The sequence below is a fragment of the Hippoglossus hippoglossus genome, chromosome 10 (genome assembly GCF_009819705.1).
Source record: "Hippoglossus hippoglossus isolate fHipHip1 chromosome 10, fHipHip1.pri, whole genome shotgun sequence".
NCBI classification, from domain to species: domain Eukaryota; kingdom Metazoa; phylum Chordata; class Actinopteri; order Pleuronectiformes; family Pleuronectidae; genus Hippoglossus; species Hippoglossus hippoglossus.
The window spans coordinates 17,578,206-17,593,809 of NC_047160.1; the positions used below are offsets into that span (position 1 = coordinate 17,578,206).

Consider the following 15,604-nt stretch of genomic DNA (forward strand, 5'->3'; position numbering starts at 1 on the left):
GATGGTGACTCACTTTGTAAGCGTAGGATCCGAGCGACATGGCTGCCAGAGCCACGTGATGGTTGGCAGGGGCAACCCATAAGCAGTGCAGGTTAGCTGATGCTTTTTGCCAAGCATGTAAGGCTGAGCGTCCACAGTGGCAATCTCCGCCTCTGAAATTGTTGGCTTCACTGTGAGAGAGAAGTGCATTGAAACACACACACACACACACACACGGACACACACACACACGGACACACACACACACACACGGACACGGACACACACACACACACACACACACACACACACACACACACACACACACGGAGAGAGGGAGAGAGGACGAGAGAGAGATAGAGAGCAGGTTAGATCCTCCATCTGCCATCCCAACCCAACCCAGCCCACTGTGGAATCTTATAATGTCTTTATAATGAGGGATGGCAGTCATGATGGATAACCATGAAAATGTGCCACTGACACCAGTTGTGCTTTAGACACTGTGTACGAGAAGAATGACAGGATGATTGGCTAGCACAGGGGCTGTAGGTCAAAGCACGACCGCACCGTGGCCCGTGCCCAGGTCAGGGTATCAACCATGTGCGTCGTAATTAGTAACAGGCAAAGATCCTCGTCCCACCTCTGGAGGTAGCACACATCACACGGCCATTGTCACTGTTCCGAACAGGCAAAACCGTCAATCTACATGCAGTGACATCGCTTGGCAGACCACAAAAATCTGCATCCGATCACACACACACTCATCACATTGAACACAATCATAATCTGTAGCACTGTGACAGCTCTAAACAACTGATGAACAGAGTTTAAAATAGCTCCCTAATTGATACCAGCAAAGCCTCTTCCCTTCCAGCAAATCAAGCCAGAAGGAGGCAGATTTTTTAAATTTTTTGGCACGCTATCGGGATGGCTTGACAATGTTTAAAGAATGCAATGAAAAGAACTCTGCCCCCCCTGGGTAAGACTCAAGTAACTGATATACACTGTTCTCATGCTAAATCATATATAACCTTGTGTTGACAGTTATAAGCACTCTTTGCAAAGTCATCATTGAATTACATGCTCAGTCCTTGTTTCGTTATATATGCACGGTCCAGAACATGTTGCTTACACGAGCTGCACTGTATATACACATAGTGAGGATGCAAATAAATGTTGGGGACTGGGGAGGTCTGAACGGCTGGAGTCTGTAAGCAGAATAGAGCCCAGGCCATTTACACACAGCGAAAAGCCCCTTCAAAAGAGCCCCAATAATCAACAACAGCTGCCCCGGCTACGTCAATCCAGCCCTGGAATCAACAAGCCCTCAAATTCCTCTCATACTAGAGCTGCTACCTGCCGTCCAGCGCACTGGACCGAAAGCAGCCACAGCGCCGGGGCCGCCACAGTCCAAAGCCGAGGCACTGCTTCATTTCCTCAGGATGCAGAGTCATTATCAGGTTTATGGCGACAGCTTACCCTCGACTACCAGAGTGTAGCTCAGATTCTTGTACAAGCCCTTTGATTGGCTGCCAAGGCTTATGGTGAAGACCCCAGCATGCTTCTGCTCCACATCCGTGATGAATAAGTTGTAGCCAGACATCTTGTAACAGGTGGAATTCTTCTTGATAAGGACCCCATCCTTATACCTGAAAATTGGAACCACAGAAAGTTATTTTTATTGTGCATGAACAATAATATTATTTTTATTTATTAGGCACTGCATAATTCTTACTAATCATAAGAAAAGGCTGTAAACGAGCTGCAGTTTTCCTCAAAAACGAGAATAAAATAATGTATCATAGTTTAAGTGTACAGATAAAAACAATACACATTAAATATATGGGCAAGCAAGGCAAGCGCAAGTTACATAAACACTGTGAGAGACCATAATGTCAGAGATGAGGTGGAATGATTACACATTATTGCAGGTTTGGTTTGCTTGAAGCCATATCTCAAGTTAATACTGTACCTAAAAGTTAGGTTATTAGTACTCTAGAGTGTTCCAGTAGTGGGAGGCTCTGACTGAGAAGACCCTGGCACTTTTAGAATTCAGCGTTATAAACTGACTCAGTGTGGGAGGTGTAGGCTCATATAAAACCTTAAAGATGAGGCAAGCATCAACAAAATGTTTACACCTATCAAAATTAAATACATTTTCATTTCTTACTGTATTGCGATGATAGCTGTTGGCCCGAGAGTCAAATGTTTGTAGGGTCTTAAATTGTTTTTACAATGTTATATACATCATGTATAAACAGGTTTGGATTCATCAAGTATGGTCTTATGTGACTTAAGTTAATCAGTTTCAATTTGATGGGACTGGCCACTTTTTCATGTTTTTCGAATGACAGATTCGAATCTAGAATTATTCCAATATATCTAAAATCAGACACCACCTCACCATCTTCTTATAGTGTTTCATAGTGGAGGTGCTGCCACACATTTTTTGTGAACTATTACTCACCATGCTATCAGGTCTGGTGGGGGCAGGGCGTTGACCTTGGGTTCAAGCACATGCTTCCTTCTACCTTCTTTGACGGTCACTGTACTTGGCCGCTCGTGCTTGTGGGAGACGTTGAGGAACGGATGCTCTGTAACAAAGAAAACCAGAGTGATATTTATATATATACACCCACTTTTCAATACATTATCACATTGTTAATCCATGCAAAGTATGCTCACCATAGATGAGGAGTTTTGCTGTGACATTCTTTGGTTTGCTGCCTTCAAGCTCAGCTTTGCAGCGGTACACCCCTTTATCCTCCATGGTGATGTTTGGCAACACTAAAGCACTGCTCATCACAAGGACTGAAGCAGGGTTGACCTTGGATTTATTCGTATAATGTCGATTTTCCTGAAGACAAAGCAAGCACCATAAATGCCATTGCTACAATCTGTGATGGTTCTTTTTTTTACACACTATTAACAGTAAATCCTCAACTTACTCTCTTCTTTGGGAAATCCCACGTAAAGTTGATTCTTCCATTATAGGTGGTCTCACCCGTGCAGTTGAGGATGAGGGTGTCTCCAACCAAGAGTCTGACACGCTCTGGGGTGATTTTTACATTATTAAAAACCAGAGCTGAAAAAAGACAAGAGAAGAGTGTGAAACAGAGACGCGTCTTCATCAGCAATGGTCTTAATTTTTCACTGAGCAGGTTTAAACAGAAAGATAAAACTCACTCAGTCTTTTGGGATAGTACATTGATTGGAACTCACTACCGTTAACCACGGTGTGACAGGTGAGTGAGTTGTACATAGTGTAGGGACCGTAGGGAATCTTGAATCCCACCTTTGGATCCCAAACCATCTCCTTAACAATCTTCTCTGATAATGGTCGTTCCTGCAATCAAGACAAGAAAGCAGAGACGTTTTGTCAGAACCCACAGATACTTGGTGACCCTCGTGATATTCACTGAGGCAGACAGAGCGAAATGTAATGCACTCAACTTGATTTAACATGTAACTCATGCTCTGCTGGGCTCAGCTGGGCACAGACATCTGCGAGAGTGAAGGTCTAATTAGTCTCATTGTTTTGTGGAGTGTAACCTCTGCAATCATGGATGCAATGGAGCACAAAACATTGCAGGCTCGGAAGAGGATGTACGTGCTTTCTGCTGTTTGTTCTTATGCCAGAAGTCGGACTGCAAGAAGTAAGGGAAGGGAAGGAAGGATAGGGAGCAGGAAGTAGGAGTGCCATTGAGTCTCGAATGGCAGGAAGGTCACTCGACCACTATCTCTTCCATCTGAGTGAGATGTGTTTGTCCACAGTAGGCACTGTGACACATATGACAAACACGACACACATTTGTGGCTGTTATGGCAACTTTTTCAACATGCCTGTTGCTTTTATTGACCACAATCAGGTTCTTACGTCCTGCAGAGGTGTGTCGTGCAGTCGCTAAGAGAGCACTCTTCTGCCGACATCTCCCACTTAAATCTGGGATCAAATGTACTAATCCTCATAATTTACCTGATGTTTCCTGTGACTTGACACAGTCTGTACTGTTTTGCTTCTGCATTTCCTGATGTTTGTAAGAGAAGAGTGACTAAATTTAGTCTAGAGTCTATTCTGAGAAAAACACTCTTGGAACACCTTCCTGCTCTTACAGGAAGTAGACAGGATGACTCCCTTCGTCGCCCCTGAGCTTCCCTCAGACGAGCCACTGTCCCCAGTTTGTTTCTGTGCTAACGTGATTTAATACACAAGGGGTGTGTGAACCAGTGAGACGCCTTATGCACAGAGTGGAAACACTTTTTTCAGAAGACAACAAGAAAGGATAACCTATTAATAACAATCTTATGGAGCAATCCTGATCTTGAAGCAATCCCATGACGTGCAGTGTCATTTACCTTAAGGTCCATGTTCAATCATGTCTAAGAAACAAATGCAGAGTTTTACTCTATTAGAAAAAATGAACATTAGCATGCAGTGTAGAAAACATTTAGCTGCTTTATTCAATTTTTTTTAACTCCCACAGAGTGAGACATCTTAAGATGTTTTTAGACATCCAACGAACTCACGACATTTTCCAGATATTCATCGGAGGGGCTGCATGTGAGAATGCAAAAATGTTCGAGTGTGTTGCTTCTGACATTTTTCGGAACGTTTCCTGCCAGTCCCCAAGTAAAATGACCACAAAAAGTCGGAGTGAGCCCATGTGAGAATACAGCAGGAAAATTCACAGTGAGGGAGTGTGCATGTTGATGACGTTTCTAACACGCAACGGACTGGAAGAAATTAGTCTGAGGATGAAAAAGAGCAGCGAACCTCGTAGAGGACGCTGACGAAAAGGTCCTCTTGGAAAGGCTACTGGAATTTTTGTAACTATGGCTTTCAGTATTTGGAACAAGAGCCTAACAGCAAATGAAATGCAAAACATAAAATACTGGTCTCAACCCTAATACATACAGAAAAATACATCAACATTTGCACAGAAGGTGTGTAATGATTGTGAGGTCTTACCCCTGTAAGTGTTACAACAGCATCAGGAGAGGACGTCCTGCATGGCACAATGAGGCTCTTCTCATGCCTGTAGATTCCCAGCATGTAAGGTGAAGGATGATTTAGCACAAAAGGTTTCTCAGAATCTGAGGAACAAACCCCCCCCCCCAAAAAAATCAGTAAGATTTAAAATACAGGTCAAACAGAAATTGCATTTCAAAGCAGATGTATATTTTATCCCCTAGGATAACTAGTTACAAGTGTTGTTATGGGAGAGCGAAAAAAACACCCAATGCCAGAGAAGTGCAACCAAATCAGGCAATGTCATCTAACACAGAGATCATATAAATAAATCACTTCATTCAGCTGGATAAGGGAGCAGGGCACAGATAGAGCAATCAAACTATAGCAATGAGTTCCTACTGGGCAGCCAGCCATCGCAAAACGCCTGTGGGAACTTCTTGGCTACACAAATAGTCTGTGATTGGTGTGAGGTCAAGCAGTAATGGTGTGATAAAGGAACTATTATTTGAATAGAAAGTTTGGAAAATGATCTAATAAACAGCTGAGGGGCTTTGAAAAGATAGTGTTAGACTAAACACCGGCGCATCAGGCTGCCTGGTAGTCAGGCGAAGTGGGAACCACGTTCACAGAGCAGCCAGATTTACTTTGGTACTTATTGTCTACAACTATTTTACACCCTTTGGATATTTCATGCTTATCTCAACTGAGGCTGACCTGGTCTCCCTATGTTGCTTCGCACCATCTCCATTAGTACGTGAATGGTTCTCATTAGAGCTCATACCTCCACCAACGACTCAAAAATCGACATATTCATGATTTTTACAACATGATTCATAAATTATTTCCTGAAAGAGTTAAATAAAAGTTAGGAAATAAAAGTGGATATTGTCCCTTTAAGGTGATTTTATTCACTCCACCAAGTAAACAAAAAGCAAAGAAACAGGGGTGAAAACACAACTTTCTTGGCAGTGGTGATAATAGTGCAACTGTAAACGGACGTTTTAGGGGAGACTTATAGGAAAACAGTAGCAGGAGCAGGAAATCGCAGTCAATGACCAGGGCTTCCTGTGCAATCATGCTTCACCCTTCCACCTCCAGAAGAAACCAATCATACCAAAGAAACCACTTCCTCTCTTTGAGAAGAGCAACTGTGACACTTCAGCCTGAGTTAGTCAGCATCCTGAATTCAATGTAGTCATACACAGTGTGTTCAGTTTTATAATTAAAATACAAACTTATTCTAACTTTCTTTCCCTTTTTCTTTCTGTTAAACTTTATTCCCCTTATTTTTTTTTATTTCTTTCATTTTCTCCTCTGTTCTTGCTTCCTTTTTTTCTTGCAGAAGTGGAGGTTTCCCAGCTTTGGTATCTTGCAGAAAATCTCAGGTTGCTCATTGACCATTATATTCTGTCAATTAAGTGCTGCTGTTTGAAAGCTCATTTCAACACTATAGCACTGGCACTATTCCCACTGGCGTCAGTAGATGTGTATCACCCTGTGAAAAAACCCTTTTTTTCAAATCAGGACTCTAACATGACTTTCAGGAAAACAAACACAGTTAAATCATGGATCGAAGAAAAACAATTCAGTTCAAAAAGAAGAACGCTAATCGGTGCAACAGTTTATAGACCAGTTCTTTGTATTTCTAAACAACAGTTTTTCTCTGGAAAATCATTTACATTCACAGGTCTGGGTGGGATAAATAAGGTGCCATAAATGTAACAAAGAGAGCACGGGTTTCTCTCTTTTTTGTTCTTACTGATGCACTGAAACTACTTGATAAAGGCTGAGCTGGTCACTTGCACTTTGCAGGTCTCACCTTTGACATAGACGTAGGTTGAGGTGACGTGGTCTGCACCATCTTTGGAGTATTTACAGCTGTACTTCCCCGTGTCATTGGCGATCAAACGTGTAACTGTCAGATTGCTGCAGTGTGAATGAGAGTGATGTCTAGGATCACACGGCTCCGTCTGCACCCCCTCTAATGAAATGGATCGCCAGGGATCGCCAAGTGTCCAGTGCAGCAAGCCATGACCTCTAACAAAGGAAACAGAGAGACAATATTTCAGCATAAGGTTTGATGAAAGATGGTGAAAAATGTACAGTTAAATATGTTGAACTTGACACATTAGCTTTATATTACTGTTGATCTGCTCTCTGTAAACAAACACTGTGTAAACTGGATCTATTCTGAGGGAAAGCTAGTAATGACCTTTCAAGATCTTAAGTTCAGGGTGGCAGCAGCTGCTTCTCCCCTGGGGACTTTTTGGCTTTATGTTCATTTTCAGTTTATTTTCAGTAATCTCGATTCATCCGATAACTTGCGCTTTCACATGGGAACGTGTTTCTCCTGAATGACGTGCTCGGTTGACACATTCTTTCCACGCAGCATCTATTTTAAATCTCTCATTAAAGAGATCCCAGAGGAACATCAAACATGTTTTGCATACCACTGCCTTTGCCTGCAGAATTTTGGGTTAAGCAACCTCCTGCTCTTATCTGGCGAAAATCGTCAAGACAGTCTTGCATGGACCAGGCATCTTAGCGCATAGCCTTGTAGGGAATCATTACATTAGATAGACAGCTCCTAAGCATTCCTTGCGGTCCTACAACATGATGCAAGACTCTCTAAATTCAAATAAAATAAACACTTGGGTCCCACCGCCTCTAAAGGACTGTTAAATGTGGACCATTGCCAAGGATTGTCCCATTTTCTTCGTAGTCGGCCACTGCCCTGAGACCCAGGCATATCCCGTTTAATTTCCCCCCTGGCCATTCTTACATGTAATGAGACCAGGGTCTAAACTTTATGGCTGGAGTGACAGTTCAGGAAAAGAGACCAACTCATCCTAAGTGACCAGGAAAGGGCAACAAAAGCTGGAGCCATTTGTCGCTAATTTCTTCATGACAAGATACTTACCTTTGTCAGATAAATCATTGATTTTCATTATTCACTGCCGGCTTTATTGATTGTATTAATATGTTGTATTTGGTTATGCACGTTACATACCTGCATATGAGGTTCAATGAATCCTCATTATGAAGGATGAGGGGATTCTCAGAGGGAAGAATCTTAGGGGAATGCTCCAAATGCCCTGTAAAATGTACACACACAAACAGACACAAACAGACAAACGCAGCACTTTGGTTAAACAAATCTGCACATTTACAGCATCTCTCTCTTTACACCGTTGTTTGTCACCACAATCGCAATTAACAAGAGAATGGAAAACATTGTTGGAAATTCCCATGAATCACTTTAGCACTGAAATGTGGATTCACTTTGTGCTGATCTGCTCCTGCCTCTTATGCAAGTGACTGTCTGCTGTGAGAGCAATGGGGGTGTTTCCGGTGCTGAGTGAGCAGGTTGCTGAACGAACAGTGAGTGTCCTGGGATGAGCAGAAAGAAAGAAAGAAAGAAAGAAGAATAGAGGGAGGAAGGGGGAAAAATGGGGAGCAGCGGCGCCACTTTACCAGAAAGGTCAAAACAGTCAGATTCACCGAAACCATGATGATTACCATTGCACGCGTTTCCTATATATCAACTGTTCAACCTCCTTTAGAGGCTGCTCCCTTCCTCTCCTTTGTGTTTTAGTTTTTTTCATTTACCATTGACCTTGCACTCTGAATGCTATTATAAAATTATCAGGGGGAAATTAAGAGGAGATGTTTGATTTAAAGGTGGCCTCAATTTGGTGTGCAGCCAGCTCTATGTGTTGAGAGGTCCCTCTAACAGAATTCAACATAGGAAACACTGGGATTCTCCCTGTTCTCCAGGGGGGTGTCACGTCCCATGTGTGATTTCCTTCTTTTCACTGGCATCCCTGAACAACTTGTCACTGTGGTCACAAAACAAATGTATTGAGTCAATGCGCCAAATACTACAGCCTACGGGGAAACCTTTACTTGTAAGCACGGAATCAAGAAAGACAATGAGGTTACACAACAGCGTGGTGCCAGGCCCTCATGGCGTGCATGCACACGCACATGGAAACCCACGCACATACATGAGTACACCTGCATTCAAAAGGCACAAAAGACACGCACAAAAAAAGAGAGAGTGAGGAAAACACACACACACATGCACAGAGAGAGAGAGAGAGAGAGAGAGAGAGAGAGAAAAACACACACAAAGAGTATTTGTCTATTATTCAGAACAGCTGTTGTGCTAAGAATGAGCTGACATTGCCAGTGTTGGCAGTGGCACTCAATATTGACTTCCTCACAAAGTATTATAACATCATTGTTTTATCGTCCAAGGTTATGCAGCGGGGAAGGGCTGTGGCTCACACACTTTCATGTTGTGATTCCACGTGCCTTATATTACATATAAGCATTGCTGTATATTAAATCAAGAACAACTGAGGCTCCTGATCCAAATAAACAATCACAGATTAAAAACTATCCAAAATCTGTTGTTGCCTTTCTGAAGTCTAAATAATTATCTTTTTTTAAATCTCAGAACTGACAGTTACTTCATGTAACTGCATTGCTGAAAATTAGGTAAATAATGACTCAAATACAATTTGACCCCTGGGACTATAGTTGAATATAAATGGCAAAAATGCATGTTTAACGTTTTGTTTCTTTGACTTATGTGCCGATACAAATGCTGGTGTCTGCTCGAACAAGTAAACATCCCAAAACATCATCCTGACCTTGAATTGACAGGGAGCTCATCTCCTAAAACGGGCCAATTTTTCTTCTATTCTTCTCAGTAATTCACTGCAGATGGATAAGTCCACAGGGCCCCCAGCTAAAAGAGGAAGAAAAAAAACATCCCACGGCTGTCTCTTTACACCCAAACGTCTCAAAACTTCCACTTGCTCCAGTGTCTGCCCAACGCTGACCTCAGCAAGCATCCCTCCCGACACCCCTAACCCCCTGCAACAGCTGTGTGCCGCATTCCTCCAGCAGATCCCCTGAAAAATGACAGAAATTGTGCTTATTGTGTTGGTTCAAAGGGGCCTGAAGCTGGTTCTCATTAAGAGCCATTAAAAAGAGGACAAGCATGGAACAAACACAGTGAGGGGGAGAGAGAGAAGGCCGAGTGAGTCTGGTTCAGTTTCTCAGTCGACTGATGAGGGGAGCCAGTGAGATAACATTAATCTGATCATTGACACACGGCCAAGGTAACTAAGATTAGACCAGCATCACTTTTGCATGTCCTTATTCTCACTTGCCACTGATGAAGGGAAGGGGCACAGGACGGCAGGTCGTAGTATATGGAAATACTTTTGTGGCGCTGAAGGTTCACAAGCAGCCAGGAAATAAAGACTAAAAACTCCAGCAGCATTGGAGTTCCAGGAGTTACGCTACACTTTTTACTGAAATGTTTGTGGCTCAGAAAATGCTATTTAAATATTTAGTCTAAAAGAACAGCCAAACGACAAAAACAGTTTTGCAATTAATCAAAGATGAATTTCTGCAATGCAACTGAAACTGTTGACCCTGCTTATCTTTCATCAACCCTCATTATGTTGTTTGAATTTGGTGTATGGTGATGTAACATGGGGGCAGATATTCAGAGCACAGCTTTGGTGAGATAAATACATGATGATGATATGGTAAGAAAAAAGATTAAGAGTGCTATGATATTTCTAATTGATTTTTTGGATTATTCTGGACTGATTTGCAGCCCTTTGTTTTGCACTACTGCCGAGTTCAAAACAACATTACTGAGCTGAAGGACAAACTGAGGCAAAAGAAAGGGTAATTGTGAGTTGGTGTAACTGTTGGCAAGATGTTACCAGCCTGTTGCAACATGCTGCCACATGGCTCATGTTTGATATTGCATAATAAAGACCACTACTGTGAGAGACGACTGCACTGTCACTGAGTTGAATGGGAAACTCCGTGTTACAGCGCGTTGAATGCTCGGAATAATGTGATGAATTCCCTTCTATTTTGCAAAGAATACACCTCATGTCCTCGTTTTTCCCATCCTGTCATTATACAATGCAGCTGTCTTGAGTGATTGGGAGAGTGAGTTTCTTTTTTTGGTGCTTTCAAGGTAAAAGAAACAATACAGCATTATGATTCTCGTGTTTAACCTTGCCATTTCAGTCAATACATAAAGTGTGGAGAGGAAAGTGATTGTTTGATAAAAGAGTGCAGGGTCACTGGTGGTGAGTCATCTTCACTGCACTGAAACCATGGCAACAGGAGTTAAACATTTGCGAGATAAGATTTCTGCCCTGTGCGAAAGTATAACAAGTCATCTGCTGAGGCTGCAGATAGTCTAATGATGATAAATTACAAATAATTAGGCAAAACGATTTACTATGAATGTTAACAGTGTTGTGGTCAAGTCACTTAGCCTTGAGACTCAGTGTTAAGTCCAGGCAACATGGGCACTAATTTAAATCTTACTGTCAACGTCTAGAAGCCACACAGGCAAAGCAACCATGTCTTGTAATGCAGGAGATAAAAAGGCGTAATGACAGAGGGCAAAGATGAGACTGTTGGGAATATCAACGTTTTCCTAAAACTTGAGTACTCAAAGAGCGCATACCCCCGACAAGGCTGCTTGGCTACTTTATCACCAGATGTATTGAGATCAGACTCATATACCATCTACATAAAAACTGCTTAAATCTGCACCAAATTTCACCTGTTAAAAGGTGTTAGAACTTTGCCTGATTTTCATAAAAGATCTCTGCATTATTGCTAAAGCAATTTCTAAAATTGTCAAAAAATATGCCCTATCTTAAGATGTTAAGAAAGTAAAAATAAATCCTGTAGTTTTTTGCATTATCCTTCTGAGAGACAATTACTTTAAATTAAAGTTTACTTCAATGACCTCCAATGAAACATCGGCATCACAAGAGAGGGTCATTCAGGAGACGTCTTCTTAACACAACTATATTCAAAGGCTGCAATGGTTTCATGGTGTGGTAACTCTCAATGCCAGTGACAGGTAATGGTATGTTGCCTTTAGGGTGAAAATTACAAGACAAACAAAGAGACAAATCCACAAAAAACAACAAGGCATGAAATCACCTGCCTAAGTAAGGCGTAACTGCCGCTGCTCGAGCTGTGCTTCATGTGCTGGCATATCCTGCCACACAGAGCCCCGCTGAAACCCCTCCACTTTGCCAAGCACAAGGTTAAGACAACAGTTAGGGCGAGTGCCTTTTTAATTAGCCATATATTAGCCTTTGGAGATTTAGAGGCAAAATGCTCCAGACTCCTCTTAAAAAAAAAAAGTAAAAATACAGGAACATCTGGCCAAGATGGGTGGCCACTGCAGGTTACATAAAGTTGAGTGGGAGCCTACAAACAGGAATCTTCAGCATGAGAGTTCTCAATGTTAAACCCAGAGGATTCACCTTCCATCATGTGTGATTATGAGTAGTCGGCAGACAGAAGCTCCTTAAAATTGAAATCTCATGCAGGATTCAAAGAAAATATATTGCTAGCTCAGGCTGGATATGCCAAGTATGGACCAGGTGCTGCAATCATCCTATAAGAACAGCTACACAAAGCAATTTGTAACGTTCAATATCCCATTGTGAGGGAGCAACCTTTTTTTTTGCTCTGTTGCGGAGACTTCCAATTGAGGAGCGTGCATGTGTATTCTTGCGTGTGTGCATGTGTGTTTTTCCTGTGCTGCATGGATCTAGACGTACTGCCAGTGAGCAATGAGTCCCAACTGCACTTGGCTGACCCCTCATCATTCCCATTTTCCACTTCATCTCAAGTATCAGAGCAGGAAAGATAGTCTGACTCCAAAACAAATTAGACACCGCACAAACTCCCTCTGCTAGAACGACGGATTCTAAAGAAACCCTGTCCTCAATAGAGTGAAGAATCACTGATTGATACAATGTTGTAGGATGAGACAGAGGAACTCAACCATGAGGAGACTTAGCCCCATAATAATAATTATTTCCAGGGTTTGTCAGTTGCCCGTAACAACCACGAACAAAAGCTACTGTGTGTTACTCTATACTCGGAACATATTCCTTCAGTTCTGCCTCATAAATTCACTTGTACAACAGATTAAATCATTTTAATTAAACTAGCATTGTTTACAGTTCAATGAATCATTATTAGAGTATCATATTCCTGGTGATATGTGGAAGGCTTAGTCATTAACCATTACACAGACTATTGAAATAAACCTGCAATGCAAGCATGAAGAGTCCCTCAGCCTGAGGGACTCTGCATGCTCTGTTACACATCCTTTAATTTGGTGTCATAAAGCAACACAATAAGTCTCTATTCAATTTTGAATCAGGAAGAGCTGCAAGTTAAAAATTGACAAATTATCAGAGGTCTGATATTTTTGAAGACAAGGCAAGACAAAGACTGAGAATGTCAGTGAAAATATTCCCCTGTAATTCTGATATCAACTTTATTATAATTATGAGACTGTTGTGCCATCGACAAGATGCAACACGAATCTCAGTTCCAGTGCTTAGCATGCAGCTTTGAGTCATATTAACCAGATTATACCTGTTGCACACTTCAGCATAAACAGAGACAGCCTGATGCCCCATCAATCACTAATGGCTCTACCAGTCTGTAGCTGCTCTGCAGAAACAATACACTCCTTTCCTCTCTGCCATTGTCTTGTGGATAGAGCTTGACATTGCTCGATATAAGCAGAAGGAGCTCAGGGAAGAAGTCTTTGCTCAGGTAGCGTGTCACATTTCCTTGACCTTTACTCGCAAGAACAATTCCAGGCTGCCTCTTGCCCCTGCGTCCGCTTCCTCCTTGTGTCTTTCCCACGCTTTGTGTGTGGACAGTGAAGGAAATCTACTTAAAAACATCGTAGACAAAGCTTCACGGGCTGAACGTGTGTATGAGTGTGTGTGTGTGAACAGTATTTCCTTTGTTTGGATGGGCTGTTTATCTGGAGATGATGAGGAAGGCTTCACTGTGCATGTCAGTGGCACATCAGACCTGGCCCGGGTTGGAGGAACATCCACCTTTTAAACACCATCTTGTTTTTGGAGTGACACTGAGACAATGGGGCTGTTTGAGCTGCCAGAACAAAAACATGCATTCTCCTCCCAAAATGTTTAATCCTGCTCACCCACAGATAACAATTGCTGGAATAAACATTTTTCCACAATATTAGAGCAAAGGGCTTGTTTGCATATCTTCAGAATGTCTAAGAAAAGTAATGAAAAAATGTCATCAATAATCAATTAGTCATATATTTGAATAAAAAGTGTGTTTCAATTACCTGCCAGAGGCACATTTTATTAACTTGTTAATGATGACAAAATTACAATAGGACCAGACTACCTCTAGTGGCTTAAGTGAGAGCTGCAGGTCCAAAATGTTCACATACAATTTTCCTTAAAGAAGCAAATTTAATTTTCTTCTGTCATATGCTGTCATACAAAATATAAAAATTAAGATCAAGAAACGGCGGATTACAATTTCCATTATTATTTTTGCTATTACTAATGATAAAAATAATCTATTCTCTGTAGCCTAAGTATTATTGACTATATCAAATGCAAACAAAAAGATGTGTGCATTCAGACATTCAGTGAATCCAATGAGTCTTTATGATGTTAAAATTCTGCTCTTTCATGCACAAAACTCTGCCAAGCGTAAGTAACTCATCTGTATAAGCATGAATGACTTCTTACCATTTGAGAGTGATGAGCAGATGATGAAAACGACCAGTTTGAAGCAGTCGGATGAGACCATCGTTCCAACTTTAACCAAAATCCCCCAAACCGTGCGTCTGAATAAAGTAAAGGAGTCGCTGGAGGAGGCACACAACTCCGACTGACTGATGAAAGTTTCTTCTTAAAAAGCGAGGAAATCTTAGTGTCTTATTTCCCTCTCAGAAAATGTATTTAGATCCACAGGGTCCTCAGGTGTACGTGCACACAGCGGCAGCGATCCTCCCGTGTCCCATCACGCGTTTCGCGGGGGAGCTCTCCGGCGCAGCTGGCTCGTCCAACTCCCGGAGCCGCAGTGAGGAGCCGGCTGTGCCGCCTGAGCTCCGGGCAGGTGCTCCACAATAACACAAAATGTTAGCAGAGTGAAAATGAAGCGAGCTTGAAGAACACAAGTTGGATGAGAGGAATTGTCAGTTCCCAAATGAAGCTGGGATCAATCAGACGTGCGCGCCTTGGACAGTTTTCCTGCGTTTCGCCTGCGTGCAGCAGCGCTTACAGTCCACGGCGCGAGGCACGTTTTATGGAGACACAGAGGAAGGATGCAACGTCACTTTTTGGGGAGGACAAACTCCCTTCTTCAGGCGAGGAGGAGATCAGCTCATGAGAAATAATGATTCTGCAGCACTGTGTGTCAGATGAGGGCTGACCACTAAAACAGTACAGTGATGTTACCATTAAATATGGAAATATCGAATAAGAGATCACTTCATTGAGAAGGCATAGAAAAAAATTGTGTTAATGACTGATACACAGCTGATCTGGTGGATATCAGCCTCACCTGATCTGTGGTGAATGAATATGTCAAATCAAGTCAGATTTATACTGGTGTTGTCCCATTTCTAAACCTGCCTGTTTGGAATGGATTGTTTGTTCTGACTCGAATGCTGGTGGCAGCTTTCTTTCTGAGACTGGAACAGTGACCTGCAGTAATTGAACCACAGCGAGTGGCTGGCGGGCTCAGTCTGCAGAACCCTGAAGCTGAGCCACCGCTGCTGCACAAAGA

General features: G+C 42.2%; 1 protein-coding gene across 2 annotated transcripts in view; it reads right to left on the reverse strand.

Moving 5' to 3' along the window:
• kdrl (kinase insert domain receptor like) overlaps positions 1–15,102 on the reverse strand; it is a 41,764-nt gene extending 26,662 nt beyond the window's left edge. Inside the window, exons 1-10 of one of the 2 annotated variants that reach the window (XM_034598199.1) lie at positions 14,563–15,101; positions 7,962–8,049; positions 6,771–6,988; positions 4,949–5,073; positions 3,166–3,325; positions 2,928–3,064; positions 2,665–2,836; positions 2,447–2,573; positions 1,459–1,628; positions 14–170 (exon numbers count right to left, since the gene is read on the reverse strand). In XM_034598199.1, coding sequence (XP_034454090.1) covers positions 14–170; positions 1,459–1,628; positions 2,447–2,573; positions 2,665–2,836; positions 2,928–3,064; positions 3,166–3,325; positions 4,949–5,073; positions 6,771–6,988; positions 7,962–8,049; positions 14,563–14,623 — 1,415 coding nt within the window. In that variant the 5' untranslated portion in view covers positions 14,624–15,101. Of the gene's footprint in view, positions 1–13; positions 171–1,458; positions 1,629–2,446; positions 2,574–2,664; positions 2,837–2,927; positions 3,065–3,165; positions 3,326–4,948; positions 5,074–6,770; positions 6,989–7,961; positions 8,050–14,562 lie in introns of both variants that reach the window. The other variant, XM_034598200.1, reaches the window with a different exon arrangement.
• Positions 15,103–15,604: the final 502 nt, after the last annotated feature.